Raw genomic sequence first — 15,367 nt, forward strand, 5'->3', positions numbered from 1 at the left:
GCAAAAGGCAGACATTGCTCATCGCCCTTGCTGATGGGAGTACAAGGAACGGAGGAAACCACAGGGAACAGAAGTGTCACAGCTTTTAGCTGTGTGAGCAGTTCCACAGATCAATATATTTATTGCACCCCAAGAGCTGCAGGTGTACAGCATGAGGATGTCCTGGGCACCACCTTAAGCACCTTACTTCTGGGTGGGCTTGTAGACATTTATCCCCAAGGCAACACTATCTACAGGGAGACGTTTTCAGTGTGCCCAGGTGGCCTTTGGGTTGCCATCCCACCTGGGTCACAGGGAATTCTGCATCCAAAGTCATTCAGGTGACTCGGAGGAGGCCCCACCTCGGTCACGGCTCGCCCAGAGTCTCCTGCAAGCACGCCACCAGGGTTGTGTCTCTCCTGATCCCTTGTTGCCAACATGACAAGATGCCTGGGGCATGCAGGCAGAAGAGGGAGGTGAAGAGAAACAGGCAAAGTGACAGCCCACGGCAGGATGGGACGCGGATGAGAACTTCCCTGTGTTGGAGCAGCAGTGCCCTCACTTGCTGTGGGTCTGTGAAGATATGTCAGAATGAGACCGGTGGGGCACGGCCCACACCAACCTGCCCATCACAGCCCTGCAAGCCCATTTCTTCTGCCTGGAGCCTGCTGGTGCCTATGCCTGAGCGTGCAAGTCTACACCGAGTATTCCCAAGCTGTCCCACAACCCGAGCGAGCACACCTTTGCTTTCCGCCTCAGACCGAGCTGAAGAGGAGAGAGTCCCTGGCTGCGCACAGCAGCCGATTAACGCCTGGAGTCTTGCTGGAGCACCTGCCAGCACTTCACCCTCCAGAAGAGACCCCCACCAAAGCGTCCCTCACTGCCAGAGCTTCCAAACCTTCATTCTTCCTACCAAGCAACTCCCAGGAGTCAACTAAGCACAAACTTGAGCACCGAGCCTACTCTGCCTGTTGCAGGTGAGGGCCTCCCAGGTGAGAAGCAAACCCCAAACACGAGACATTCTCCATCGAAATGGCACTTCTGTGGAGCGTGTTTAAAGCCTCAGAGCCAGCCCCAGCTGAGAAGGGCAGCGACCCAGCCATCCCTGGAGAGCATCCCTCTGCCGAGGCAGAGCCTTCCCCTCGCTGCACGGGTTACAGCAAGGCAGCCAGGGGATGGACCTGCCTTTCCAAGGCTGCCACACAAAAGCACAAGGGGAGAGCTGGCTGCCTACTGGATGGACTCCTTAAACCCTAAGCCAGACACAATGCGGCAGTATCACAGTCGTGCCGGCAAAAAGAGCCCCCCCTCTCTTGGAGGGAGGTTGGAGAACGACTCACCCTTCAAACAGATCTCTGCAGCCATTCATTCATCTCCACACATGGAGAGTTCAGCCTTCGTGCCTGTATAACCTCGACTTCTCTGCTCTTAAGGGAGCCGAGGAGGAGTGGGAGGGATTCGTGGCCAGACACGAGTTATGTTGCGAGAAACAGCAACGTCTCCAGTGACTGGACAGCCTGCTTTCTGTAACAGACAACTCAGCGTACAAAAATAACCGAGGTTCAGAAGCGTTACAGAGGCAGGCGTGCTTTATAAGCTTGCCTTCCCCCTCCGCTGAATCCTCGGCATACGTTGGCAAGCAGAGGAAGCAGGACCCAAGAACTGGGAGACATGCACAGTGCTTCGAGCATGCACAACTCCGGTTCATGGAAACATGACCTCATGCTCTACGAGACAACTAACTACTGCAAAATAAACTCCACGAAAACTATCATGGTCTCACTGTCTAAACCCATGGCCACGTGGGTCTCGAAATAATGGGTATAGTTTTGATCTTCAAAGCCAAGCTGAAGCCTTTGAAATGTAATCATTCTTTCTGCCCTTCTCCAAAGTACAGAGCAGCTTCTATACAAAGACTGAACAGGATTCCTTAACCTAGAAATCACACAAGAGATAGGTAGGTTTGTAAGAGCACAAACGGCCTGGGAAAATCCGAAGGAGGAAAAATTTGTCACCATTTGTCGTAAAACAGGAACCCAAGGGCCTGAAATAGTATTAGTCAGAAATTACAGAAGTGTAGTACCAGCACTTTCCCAAAGAATATTCCTTCCTTTGGAACGTACTGCCATGGGAGCCTACAGATGCTCATAGCTACAAACCCACAAAGCAACTGGACAAAGGCTTGGAAGGTAAAACCATCAGAAGTGATTAAACAAAGATGAGAATAAAGCCTCTAGCACAGAAAAATGCTAACTCCAGGGCCCACGAGGCAGAAAGCACATGCACTGCCTGCTTCTACACGCTTTGCTGAGCATCCCCTACTGCTGCTCTCCTGGAGAGGAGCCGGGGACACAGACACACTTACGCTCCCGGCTGACACCAGCGTCCCCCAGGGAGAGACCAGCACGCAGCCACACAGAACAAGGGCACACTCAGCCTTTGCCCCTTACCTGCTCACTTGAAGCACCAAAACATGCAGAGGTTTTGAAAGAAAAGGGTTTAGAAAGAAAAGGGTTTAGAGGAGTCTGCAAAGCAAGTTTAACAGTCTTCTGCTTTGAAGGACGCAGAGCGTGGGCACCATGCAGTGTCCCGCACTTACCTGTGTCGTAGTGTACTGTCAGGGACCCGGAATAATCACCAGTCTTCTGTGGGTGGAAGTCCACTGTTACTTGCACGGCATCACCAATCCCAAGAGTCCCAGCAGAGGGATCGACAGAGAAAGGGCTGCAACACAGAGAGGCACATCAGGATTACTGTGGGACATTTGGGGACTATGTGGCTGTCTCGTTCACTCCAGCTCACCTGCGCAAGCAAGAAGCAAACAAACCACAGTTAGCAGAAGAAAAAGAGAACAGACAGTATCAGAAACTGAGCCACCAACTCGACTCCTGAAGAGCTCCAGCCCTCAGAACATCCTATGCTATAAAACGACCTCGTCTCCCCCATACCCTGCATCCAGTTCTCTGCAGCAAGGCTCAAGAGTCTGACTGCTAGCAATACGATCGGAGGAGGGTTTTTGAAGAGCACGGAGATGGTGAGGGTTATTTGCATGCACAGCTTGACACAGACTTCCTCAGGAATCCGTCTTTTCCTGCCACCTATACACCTCAAGAGATACAAATGTCAAGGCAGTGAGATTGCAGCCTGGAAATCAGACAGGGAGAAGAGAATTTCTTCTTGAAGACCAGAGAATAACTGGAGTTTAATTTGCAGAATTCAACTCTTTTTTTTTTTTTTTTTTTACCTTGAAAGCATCCTGGTTTTGCCTAAGAAAGGGCACATTTTAACAGTGTTTCAGTGAAAGCTGCTCTGAGCAAAGAAAAATCTCTACGAGTGCAAAGGCACATTAGAGTGATACAATAACAAGGGAACAAGACACAAAAGGAGTACCCATTTACAACCTGAACAATTAGATCTCTGGCTAAATGAAGCACCATCAGCAGGAGCATATCGAGGCAAGTTTAACAGGAGCTTTTCGGTGTATTCACAAGCAATGCAATCTGGGGCTCCGGGTTGTAATCCAAGCTTGGTAACTGTTTGCTTGGCCTGCTGGAGGAATTCTGTGCAATGTGTTGGAAATAATTATGAAAACGTGTTGGTGTACTTTAGATTTAACACGAGCAATTATGATTTGTGGCCAGGTAAACAGCTCTCGGCTGACAGACACATAATTCAGTTCTTTAACGCTCAGGGAAAAGTCAGATGCAACATGCTCCTGCACAACAGCAGCTGGGCTTTGTGGCTCCTGTACAGCCTCACTTAGAAAGCAAAAGTTACTGGCTTTAGTGCTTTGCTGGTGGTCAATTTGTCACCTCAAAAACACCTTCCAGAGAGTTTCCCAGTGATTAGGGAATGCAGCACACAAAAATAATGAGAAAATCTGGAGCCATGCACGAGCTGAGCTTCATTCATGGAAGTAGTGACAGCTGATGACATTGCTGGAGTTCCTGCTCATTAAGGAGATATTGCTGCAATTAGGGGCCTGACCTGCTCCCCTGACAACAGCAAGAACATTGGCAGTGACTAATGGGGAAGCACTGGGCCTGCGATGTTCACGTGCTGGACCTGAGACACCTGGGAGGGAGGAGGAAAGCCAAGGCCCTGCCAGCCTCAGAACTGGATTGTTCTACATGGCCCTGCACCTGCACTGGGGGTTGTGCCTGGTTATACTGGGCAGGGCTCTGCTGGTGCTTGGCTAGCATCACTGCCTGCTGGGGGAAAGGCACAGAAAAATTCCCCCAACTTTTTTTTTTTTCCCCTCCCCCCCCCCCCCCCCCCCCCCGAAACATGGCCAGAACAGAAAAGCTGCTGGTTAAGGGCCACACTTCAGCACCACCTCCCATCCCATCCCCTTGTCTGCATACCCCTGCCCTCAGATAGCTGGGATGGGCATAACACTCCTGAGGATGACTTCAGGGGATGCCTGAGAAAGAAGGTATCTTCCCATCTTCAAATTATCAGAAGAAGAGGATCCCACCAAGGTCAGGACTCATTCTCAGGACTGAGAAACAGAGCACAAGTCAGACACCGCACCTCCTGCCTCCCACCCCACGCTGTACCCACGGGACAACTTTGTTACTGCTGTCGCAGGAGCTTGGTATCCCTCACGTAGACCTGGTTCTCCAAGACCCAGAGGGATGCAAGGTCCATGCTTAACCTGAACTCTGAATTTCAGTCCACATCACTAAGCTGTTCGCTGCAGCCTACAGATAAGAGATGCTAAGGAAACGTCCCTGACACACTAATAGCCACATGAAAGCCACTGCCAAGAGATGAAGCTGGCAGGCTAAACTCTGGCCTTCTCTCCATTAATTGTGAGCTGTTCTTTAAGATAATCCTTTTCCTGTTAGATCTACCCTGTTAGTGAATCACTACTGCTCCTGAAAAAACAGGAAACATAAGGTTTGGAGGTTTTTTAACAGCTTCTTTTCTGACATCCTGTTTAACTACGTCCATTTGTACGTTTGCTTTGTTGTACAACATCTAAACTGTCACAGGTCCAGATCTCCCAGCGGTGCCTTGCAATCCCCAGCTTGTATAAACTCCTCTAGCCACACCAGCCTGAGGGAGACCTTCCCGCCAGAACCTGCTGAGATCTTGCCCGTTACTGCCCTGCAGAAAGGGAGCAACACCAGACTAGTAAGCAATTTCATAGGGATCTGTTCTGGCATCTGTTGTCCTGTCCTTGTACATCCTGTGGTAACTCTCCAATCCCACACCTCGATGTCGTATAGGGGTACTACAGGGGGCTCCTAGCACTGCACCTTGTAGCATCATTTCCTGAGCTTTCAGAGCCTGGTGGGCCATTCCTTAATGTATCTTCTCAGACGGATCCTCTCTGACGCCATAGCACAGCGTAGCACAAGGTCTGTAACATCAGGAAAAGGCAGTGCTGCGCTGAGATCTGCTTCCAGACGCCATTTTCAACTGAAACGTACTGGAATGACATTTATCTCCCTGAATGCCATGGAGAAGAAACTCGTTATCCAGCCTTAACAATGAGAACGACAGGAAGAGACTTTCTATATTTACACTAGTACTGCTCTGACTCTCCAGCCTACTCCCAGCCAGCTGGGAGGCCACTTCTTTTCTGCTGGGGTTGCTGGAGCCACTGAGCTCACCTGGGACCTCGGGGCAGGTACCTGAGCAACTTCTCACAGCACAAGCAGCAGGGAACCCACTGTCACACAGTGCAGTCCCCAGCACTGGCTGGAAGAACCGCTCCTGGCACACCATGGCCTCATCGCACAGGGAGAAAGAACGTGGGGGTTCTGCTCTCGGGCTGCAAGGGGATGTGCTGACCTGGTCAAGAGGGGGGAACACTTGGATTCTGAGTGGGGGATACAAGCTTGGGGCACTACGGTCCAGATACTGGAGGGCTGGGCTGCCATTCACTGGGACACAGCAGAACTGCATGCAGCTGAGGGATGGGAAATGCAGCCACCTGTATTTGGGGTGGAAGAATCCCTGGCAGTACAGGCTGGAGGGCACAAAAGCCTTTCTACGGAAAGGGAGTTTAGAGGCTGCAGCACAGGACATACAGGGAGATGCTGGGATAAAGGGCTTTGCACAGCCTGGAGGAGGACAGAGCAAGGCTGGTATTACCCGATCTTACTTCTCATGTTGTGTGCACACCCGACTGAACTTTGACACTGGTCTTGCTTTGAGCGCCGTGTTTGGTCAGATGATCTCCAGAGGTCCCTTCCAAAGTTATTCTGAGTTTCTCTTCTCCATCAGCCCAATTCCATTTCACATATAGCCCCCAAATTTCTCATATTTCCTATACATTTGTGCATATATCCAAGCAGATGGTAGACAGACAGGCATTGGAGGAACTCAACCTCTAAGAAAGTTCCCAATGAAGAATCCATTATGACATTTTGCTGAACACTTAAAGCAAAAAAAATAAAAACAGCAGAAACACAGGAACTTCAGAGTATTTAAAAAGAAATCTGAATGAAAGTGGAGGCGACTTCATTAGAATAAAACGCTGCTTATACTCAAAGATTTAAATCATCAGTTTGAAATTTCAAACTGGCTTTCAAAAATTCGTAATGAAATGGAAGAGATGACTGATGCCTTCAGCTGACATGGGAAATCTTACCAGCTTTTGATCTCTGCACACACACAATCCAGTTATTCAGAATTGTACTTTTTTGTGTGTCGTATGAAATAAAGCTTTTGTAACACTTCCCATCTCTCTGTTGCAAATCAGGACTGAAAAATTTAATTGCTGAAGTTCAGCATAAAATCCGTATCAAGCAGGATTCAACACACGCTGGATCACTCAACAGAATAGTTGGCAAGGACATTGCCAAGAGATGCCAGACACGACTGGGTATCTGTTTTGGTGGTGACGACTAGATCTGGAAATCCCAGAGGGAAGCTGTACAGGGATTTACAAGGTCCTGCCTACGTATTTCCACAGTGAAAAGCAGCAGCCTGCTTGAATAGCATCCTGGAAGCCTGCTTCAACAGCCTTGCCAGGCTTTGGTAGAAGCCTCTTGGACCTTCACGCTTCCCAGGAGAAAGAGCAAAGAGCCTTCTCTTGACCCCTATTTTCCTGGGGAAGAAACTGAAGCAACTCAGGTGCACTAAGGCAGACGGCACGTCTTTGCTGTGTTCTGGACCTCAGCTCCTGCACCAAGACCTCTGGGACCAAGCAACTCGGAGCTAACTACCAGCCAGCTGAACTGGTTTCCTTGCAGGTGCAGTTCAGCAAACTGGAAAAACAGTGACTGTCTTCTCAGACCAACAGGAACAGTACAGGCTGTCCACAACGCCGCACACATCAGGCACTTGACCAGGAGACTGCCCAAATACCACGTGCTTGTGGCCTCCCAAGGAACGCGTATATTTGTCCAACAGGGCCACATAACCATTTCAGAAGGTACTGAGGATCAAGGAGGTTGGTGGTGGCTACTACAGCATGCTAGAGCACTTTCCAGGAGATCCGAGAGAGACAAAGCTCTAGAAAAGGCTCCCAACCCACGCACCAGGTATTTGCTACATCTTTGGCCTGTGCCCCCGCTGTAAGGCATTCCTCTTTGGGGCTGTAGTGCAGCTTTGAAGCCACTGCCAGCTCATCTCCACTTACAAGCTCATTCTGCTGAAGAATATTGGATCCCAGGGACCAGATCAAACCTACTGGAGAACCAGGTTCTGGATCACAGCCTGTTTTTCTCAGGGTCTCTATACCAATTGCTTTGATCTACAATCTCTGATTGCACTTGCTACTCTAGACAAAGCTGCTGATAAATTCTTAAATGTCTCTTCCACCAGCTCAGAGCTTGCCCATTTCTTAACACTGCCCTTGGTCTGCAGGAACTGAGCTCCTAGAGCTGTCGTCTGCCCCGCAGGATCTTCCACAGCCCAAGGGCAGTCCAGCTGCCTTCTTACAATTGCTCCTTCAGTCTAACAGAATCAGTCTTGCACGACTGTGCTCTGAAGACACCGTTGCACTATAAAACTCCACTCTGCAGCTTGCAGGGTTTTAGCAGAGGTTGCACCATGCTTCAAACACTATAATCAACAGCAAAACCCACGTGCCCTGCCCATCTCCAGCCACGACAGCAGCATGGCAGCTCAGGTGCTCCGGTTCCTTTTTGTCGCTGTTTCCCAACTATATTATCATGCCACAGTGTTTTGCACAAAAAAAGATGAGCTCCCTACCTCTGCATGCTGATGCAGTAGCGGGCCTCCCGGTTACCAACATTGCGAACCAGCAGCGTTTTCTGGGTGCTGTACTTGACTGGACAGGCTGAGAAGTTCACCTGGTCGGGGAAGTCCAGGATAGCTCGGGCACCTATAGCTCGGATTGGCACAACAAACTTCTCCCTTTCTGTGATGCAGATGAGCTCGTGGAAATAATCCTGCAGGGAAAGAAACAATCTCAGCACAATGCATTTAGCACCATTCCCACGGCAGAAGAAAAACTGCTGTTTTCTAGGACTGTTGCAGTAGCGTTCAATAACGGAATAATAGTACCTTTTACCTTCATGACCTTTCATTCCAGCATGACTTGCACAGGGTTGTTAACTTGCAAAGAAGAAACAAGCCCACTGATTCACCCGCTTTCGCAGCAAGCTGGCAGCACCACAATTATCTGATGCTTTGATTCCGAGGCACCAAAACAGAGTCACTTCACGCAAGGGATCACAGCACTAATGGAACCTGCTTCAATCGCCACCGCAGACTATTGGAAGCACCACTGAGAACCCAGCTGTGCCACAGCACTAACTCCAATGCCAGCAACGCGGAGACCTTGTTGAAGCTTGGCAGGGGATGCTCAGGTACGTTTTCAAAAGGACTTCAGCACATGCATGGTCAACGGTCAGTCGCTGGGGAAATGCTTCACAAGCTGGACACGGTAATTGCTGCGATGCCAGCTGAGTGTAGGGTACAGCTGTATTTCTCACCCGCTCCCACAGCCTTACAGGGCCAAGGCTGGGGACACGCACCCTTCAAAAGCCATCTGACCCATCTCCCCACACCAGAGCCGGCTCAGCTCCAGACCCAAACTGTTTTTGCAAGAGGTTTCACAAGTACTTCAAAGCACTAACAGTTCCACCCCTGCCCTCAGCAGCCTACGCCAGCTCTGCACTGCAATTCAAGAGAGTTCTTCCTCTGCCTCATCTCAGTTTCCCTTTACATCTCACCCAGCCCCAGGGGACACAGAGACAGCTCTGGCTGATGCCGTAATCGAACCCCTCTGTAAGGTCTGTTCTAGAGGAGTAAGTGACGGGGTGCCTGGTTAGCACACCCACCCCAGGCAGGCGGCATCGGGCGCTGCACACGGGGGACACTCAGACACCCCACCAGAGCAAAGCCGGCTGTGCATTCCCAGCCACTGGCTCGTTCAGAACAGAGCCAGGCAATCCCCCCCGCGCCCCGGCTGCCTGGTGTTTAGCAGCAGGAAGGCAAATCAAATTACCAAAAGCATTTTACTGTAGGGATGAGCAGAGCAGTCTCCAGATGTATGGCATGGCGTCGCTGCGCTGGAACTATCACCTTGCCCCCACTGAAATCAGTGGTAAAGCTGCTGCCATAGGGCCAGGAGCCATTACCCCCAGCAGCGCTCTTGTTGATGAGCTGATCAAAGCTCTGCTTCTCATCACTCACTCGCTGCCCTGATTTTTGCCCCGGTGCTTTTAACTCATTTGATATTCTTGTAATTGTTGAAGCAGCAAGCACTTTGATTTAGGAACCGCACACAGCAGCAAACTCCCTTCAGCAGAACTGATCCGGATTCCTCCGCGGTTGGGATTTCCTGCTCCCATCCCCATCCCCTCCTGGAAGGGCCCTAAGGCAGCCAGCCGTGGCAGACACGTACCCAGTGCTCCAACACAACAGCTGACACCCAGCGCCTCACCCACCACCCAGCGCCTCACCCACCACTAAGGTTGACAAAACAGATGCTGCCCCATCCAAGGCACAAAGAATAAAGAAGGATCTCTTCTTCTAGACATCTCAAACAGTCACCCTACAAACTGCACAAGGGCTTTTGCTTTTCCTATTTGGAAGGTAAAATACTAGCAAGGGAACTGCAGCAAGCAACCTGCAGGATTTAACATCATATTCCAGGCAAGGGTTTCATCTTCAGCAAGTCTTTCTGAATTAGCAAGTTTGTACTCAATCTTGCAGCCCAAGCCCTCTAAAATAAAAGCTACGGGCAGCCCATATGACTTTAAAGCACCCATTACCTCCTGGGTACTTCACCTCCCAGACTGTTCAGATGCTCAGAAACTGCATTAGCAAATGGAGAGTGCCATTTGCTTTTGCTGTTGTTGTTATTTCGGCCACATTACTGTAACAAAGGCAAATCCAATTGAAAGCTACCTGCCTTAGTCTTGGCATGCCATATTTACTTATCTCTCTCTTCCAGATGCCAGGTAGACAGAGGAGGATGCAAGTTCAGATCAGCAGGGAGATAAAAAAAAAGGAACTTAAAACAACTGGAGGTATTTGAGGGAAGTAAAAGGAAGTAATTGTCAAGTCGTTGTCATTGCTAAGGAGCAAATGGATGACAGCAAGGCAATTAAGAGCCCAAGAAATAAATCCCCCCCTCCCCCAAAAGCAAGCACAGGCAACCTTCCCAGCTCCTTTGCTGGTGAGGGGCACCGGGACAACCTGCACAGCAACGCACAAGGAAAGGGAATTCTTTCTCCAGGGACCCGAGGGCAAGGCTAAAGCAGCAAGGATTTGGTTTCACAGAGACAACCACGACCTTGGGAGAGAAAGCTGCCTCTCACCATTCATGCAGATGCACATCATGTCCCAAGCCCCCTCTCCAGGGACACCGTGGAACATGGCATCCCGTGCAAGGCTTGACTCAGCACTTCAGAGCAGGCTGACCCTTCAGCCACGCTCTACCACCCCACCAAAGCGGGACCTTGCACCAGGCTGAATGCAGCGTCAGCCCAAACAGGGCGAAACCCAAGGCAGGAGGGGTGCTAGGCAGAAACTGGCTGTTTGTGTCGCTGTGGACCCATGGTCCCTTAAGCTTTTGAAAGCTGAATTGCCCCCCTGGGTGGGGAACGGGTTGCAGTCTCCACTGCAGCACTGCCTCGTGCTACCTGGACACTAACTCTGCTACACACTTGCTTACAGCCTGGGCAACTGTTGAGACCAGTTCAAAATCTTGTTCTGCTTCGCAACTACAAACCCTTAGCAGACTGTTTAAGACCACGTTTCTAAATAAACGTGCCTGGATGACAGAGGGGTTGCATCCCATCTATGCTCTAAAGTTTGTTGTGTTTAGACACAGCTTCAGGCTACAGATTTTCATGAAAACATGACTACATCCTTCATACAACTCCCCTCTCCATTGCAAGGATGGCAGACAGTTGTACGATGGTTCCCCTTCTCTCACACCCCTTTGACAAGCAGTAAATTACAAGCTCTGGCCTTCCAGGTATCGCCACTGGCATCTGAACTGGCACCCGCTGGAACTGAAGCAGCTGCTCGTCTCTGATGCTGTTTCAGGCTCTCTGCAAACTCAGGGGCTAACGGTAATACTGCCACAGTGATATCAACCTTAGCTGCCCACAACACCACACTCGGATGTCAGATTTCCTGCATAACCCATCCTAAATCCTGCACTGAATTCCTTGCAGCAGACGACTTGCACAGAAAAGATCCTTGTAGCATGAGGTCACACGGCAAGCCAAGCAGGGAAAGCTCCCGCTGAAACCCTGATATCAAAGGCTGGAAAATAAGGGCCATGACCAGAGAGGAGGGACCGGAGGATGAAGATACAGTCGCAGGAGAAGGGGGTGCCCCTGCACCTGCCCCCCTCAGCTGCCGGTTCGCAGCACTCTGAAATGAGTCGCTTAGCTCCAGGTTCATTTATCACCGGGCCATCTGCCTTGGTCTTCTGCCCCTTTCCTCCCCACACGAGTCATCTTGAAAGTATACTTGGAATAGCTTCTGGGCGCTACAAAGCATCTAACAGGGCTGGGCTGAATTGTAAAGGACTTCATTTCAGTAATGCAGTAACTCGCTGTCCTGTCGTATTTCATAGTAATCAATGTGCATTAATTCAGTCTCCACCGAGCACCAGTAATGAATTTCACAAACCTCACAGACTGAACTTGCATTGCCTGAAAACAGTGCACTGCTACAGTGAAAAGAGCAAGACGACAACACGGAATAAGCTGTGCTATGTTTTTATGTGCTTCTTACTTCCTTCTTCCTTTACAATAAACTATTAATAAGCCTGTAGGACGCACAAATGGAAGTATTTCTGTCTGTTGTTTATCTGCCAGTCAGTGCCACAATGGTTTCCAATTCAGCAGAGGCCGTCAGACCGTAATGCAAGAACATGTGGGAACAGGGGCTGGCACGAGAACACCCACGCTGTACAACTGGAGCCATAAAACAGAAACGTGCAAATCAGAAGCAGCAAGAGTAACAAATTGGAAATGTTGCCCAGCAGAAAAATTAGCAGTTCATTTATAACACAAGTGCCAATAAACCAAGAGGCACACCAGCTGTTTATTTATTTTCTGACAGTCCAATCACATGGCACATTCCCAAATGACTGCCAGACAGTAGGAAACTGCTCATTTTCCAAGAAAGGGCTACGCGGCACACAGCATTTCAGCCACCAACAGCTCACATGGCCCTAGTACTTAAGGCTTGGCCACAACTCTACTCCTTTGATTCAGGAGTGACTTCACTGAAGTCAGACTTACCCCAGGGAAGAACAGATTCAAAGCAAGAGAATTATACAAACCAACTCCCCATCAGGAAGACCCGCATCCCAGTTCACTGGGTTACCCACAGTCCCTGTGGATCGTGCAGCATCAGGGATGTAGAGGTTGTTCAAAGGCAGCACTCCTGAGCCTTCCACAATTAACACACAGATACTCTGCAGGCAAGCAACTGCAAGCCCAGCGCAGGAGGCTTTACGGAACCATTTCCCAAAGCCTGCCTCTTGGCTAAGGGCTTTGCAAGGTGCTCTGCACATCCTGACCATGCTACTGATGCATTTCTAGCTCAGCTACAGCACTCTGGCACTCCGCTGACTCACGCTCCATCAAGTATGAGCCAAAACATTCCGTTTGTACAACATTCTGGTTCTGCTGTACAATCCCCTTGTGCTCCTCACCAAGCAGCCCACATCCCTCCCCCAATGCCCTGCAAGGAGCACAAAACCCAGGTCAGCAGAAACTGCCGTGGTGTCGCTGAAGCTGTGCAGAGGACCTCGCTGGCACAGCTCCCTAATGCCACACACTCACCAGTTCAAGGGCAAGACAAGGGACAAAGTACTGGACATGAGTGCTCCTGGGGGTTCTCTCACCCTACTTCTATTTGGGGTGATGTTCATCTGTTGCTCTGCTGCTTCTCTCTAGCTGAAGAGCAGCAATTTGCCCTTCATGGGAACCGATTTACTTCCACCCCAAAAATGAATGCTCATGAATACTAATAAATCACATTTTAAAGGAAGCAGCGTCCTCTGCAAAGCCTACCTCGGTGAGGTTAAGCTCTTATGTCACTTGGGCAGTATGGAGAACTGCCCTAGGCCAAGGTCATTTTAACCTTCCATACGAATGATGTAAAACCATTTCTCAGTCCCTCCCCAAAGCAACAGATCATTTCACAAGCTCAGGGAGCCAGGGGCCGCAGGGCATTTCCTCTTTAGTTTGCTACAGCCACGCTGTTTGAGGATAGGACAGGGCATTAAACTAAATCTAAGCAGCAAACAGAAGATGAGAGAACAGCTGTGCCCAAAGGGATCCTGCGCCTCTGGCCTGGCGCAGAAGCATCAGCTGGCTCAGAGCTATCCCCTAACCTCGCCTCGCCCACACAGCCACACAAAGAACCCTGCCAAGAGGCAGCAGAGTGCTGCTGGAAAGAGTCAGCCTGGCTGTATGCCCCTGCGATGCTTCCTCCCTTCCATGCCATGTGCTAAACCCTTCTGCATTAAGAAGCCTCCAGACAACACTGTCACCCCTTCACATCACGGCACCGTGCCAGGCTTGCCAGAGCCACAGCACCGATGTTCCAATCTCCAAGCAAAAGCATGGCACATGGGGCAGGGAATAGGTGCCAGCTGACACAGCAGCCACAGCCACATGCACACAGCCACAGCCACACCAGCGTGACTGCCCAAAGGCTCCGGGGTAAGTGTCTGCCTGCAGATTCTACCTGCCCCTTCAATGCCTGGGTGTGCTCCAGATGTCTCTGTCATCTGCAGCACACCGGCCCCCTGCTGATTAAAGACATCTAGAGCTCAGTGCGGCTGTGCCAGGCTGGCTCCCCGCCACGAGCACATCTTCTCCCCTAGAATCACAGCTGGAGCACAGGCAGGCAAGTATCCTCAGGGGCAGCACAGCGGCAAGGCTGGAACACAGAGGGTATGAAAAAGCATCACCTTCGCTCCAGCCCAGGGTGAGGCAGGGAACTGGTTGCCAGATGGGAAAGAGGAAAGCTCTCTGCATCTATTCACTCCTCTAGTATTTTCTATCATAATTAAGCCCCTAACACTGAGTAGAGAGGTGGGATGGCTAAACATCAACACTCCTCCCAGCCATCTTCCTACTGTCCCACGTGCACCTTCCCCTGCAAACGCCCAGGAAAACACGGGGAGGGAATGCACAGCCCGTCAGTCCCTGCTGCGGTGGCATCGCATGGTGCTGCCAGCCAGGATGTGACCAGCCGCAGGCTGCCTGACCACAGCCTAGAGCAAACCTTGCAGCACGGCACGGGCTATAACCAGTGCGCAAGGAAAGTGCCGGCTTCAGACAGAACGTTCCACTGTCTCACTGCTGTGTCCAACATGATACACATCCCAGTGACTCCAGTTTTCAAAAGTGGTGGTCCTCACTCTGATCAGGCTCAACTTCGCGTCCTCCAAACAACAGGTCAATTTTAAATAGGCTTTTGTATTTATAATTATCAGAGCAAACCCATAACCATACAGCAACGGACAGATATTAGCAGTGCCGCAAACCCCACAGCAGACGCCCTGTTCTGAACCCAGCCCCGCAGGTTCGCCTCCCGCTGAAGGCACCTGTCTCTTGGGACCTCCAGTCTCACCTTGTTCTCATTGGGGGTGAAAACGATGTGGAAAGTCACAAGCATGCCAGGCGGTACTTTGCGGCACACGGCATGGTGGCTGATCAACTTGAAATAAGGTGACCTCTCCAAGGTGACCTTCAGCAGCTGAGGAACCTGCAGAAAAGGTAAGAAAGTATGATTTTGCAGCTTGTGGAAACGGGAGCAGAAGAGACCTGCCAATAGCCTTCCTTAACCACCTTTCCAAAGCACTTTTAGCTCTGGAGGTACGTGCACATAATACACAAGAGTCAACATTAATCCCTTCTGCCTGGGCAAAATAGCTCAAGGCCAGAGGCAGCAGGGCAATGAAGGAAGGGCCAAGCAG

The 15,367-nt window shown here is 50.5% G+C and overlaps 1 protein-coding gene across 1 annotated transcript in view; it reads right to left on the bottom strand.

The window, feature by feature from the left end:
- LOC101913348 (hydrocephalus-inducing protein homolog) overlaps positions 1 to 15,367 on the bottom strand; it is a 140,414-nt gene that overhangs the window by 94,123 nt on the left and 30,924 nt on the right. Inside the window, 3 exon segments of the mRNA XM_055793338.1 lie at positions 2,579 to 2,703; positions 8,152 to 8,351; positions 15,022 to 15,156. Coding sequence (XP_055649313.1) covers positions 2,579 to 2,703; positions 8,152 to 8,351; positions 15,022 to 15,156 — 460 coding nt within the window.

This window comes from Falco peregrinus, unplaced genomic scaffold (assembly GCF_023634155.1).
Source record: "Falco peregrinus isolate bFalPer1 unplaced genomic scaffold, bFalPer1.pri scaffold_35, whole genome shotgun sequence".
Lineage (NCBI taxonomy): Eukaryota > Metazoa > Chordata > Aves > Falconiformes > Falconidae > Falco > Falco peregrinus.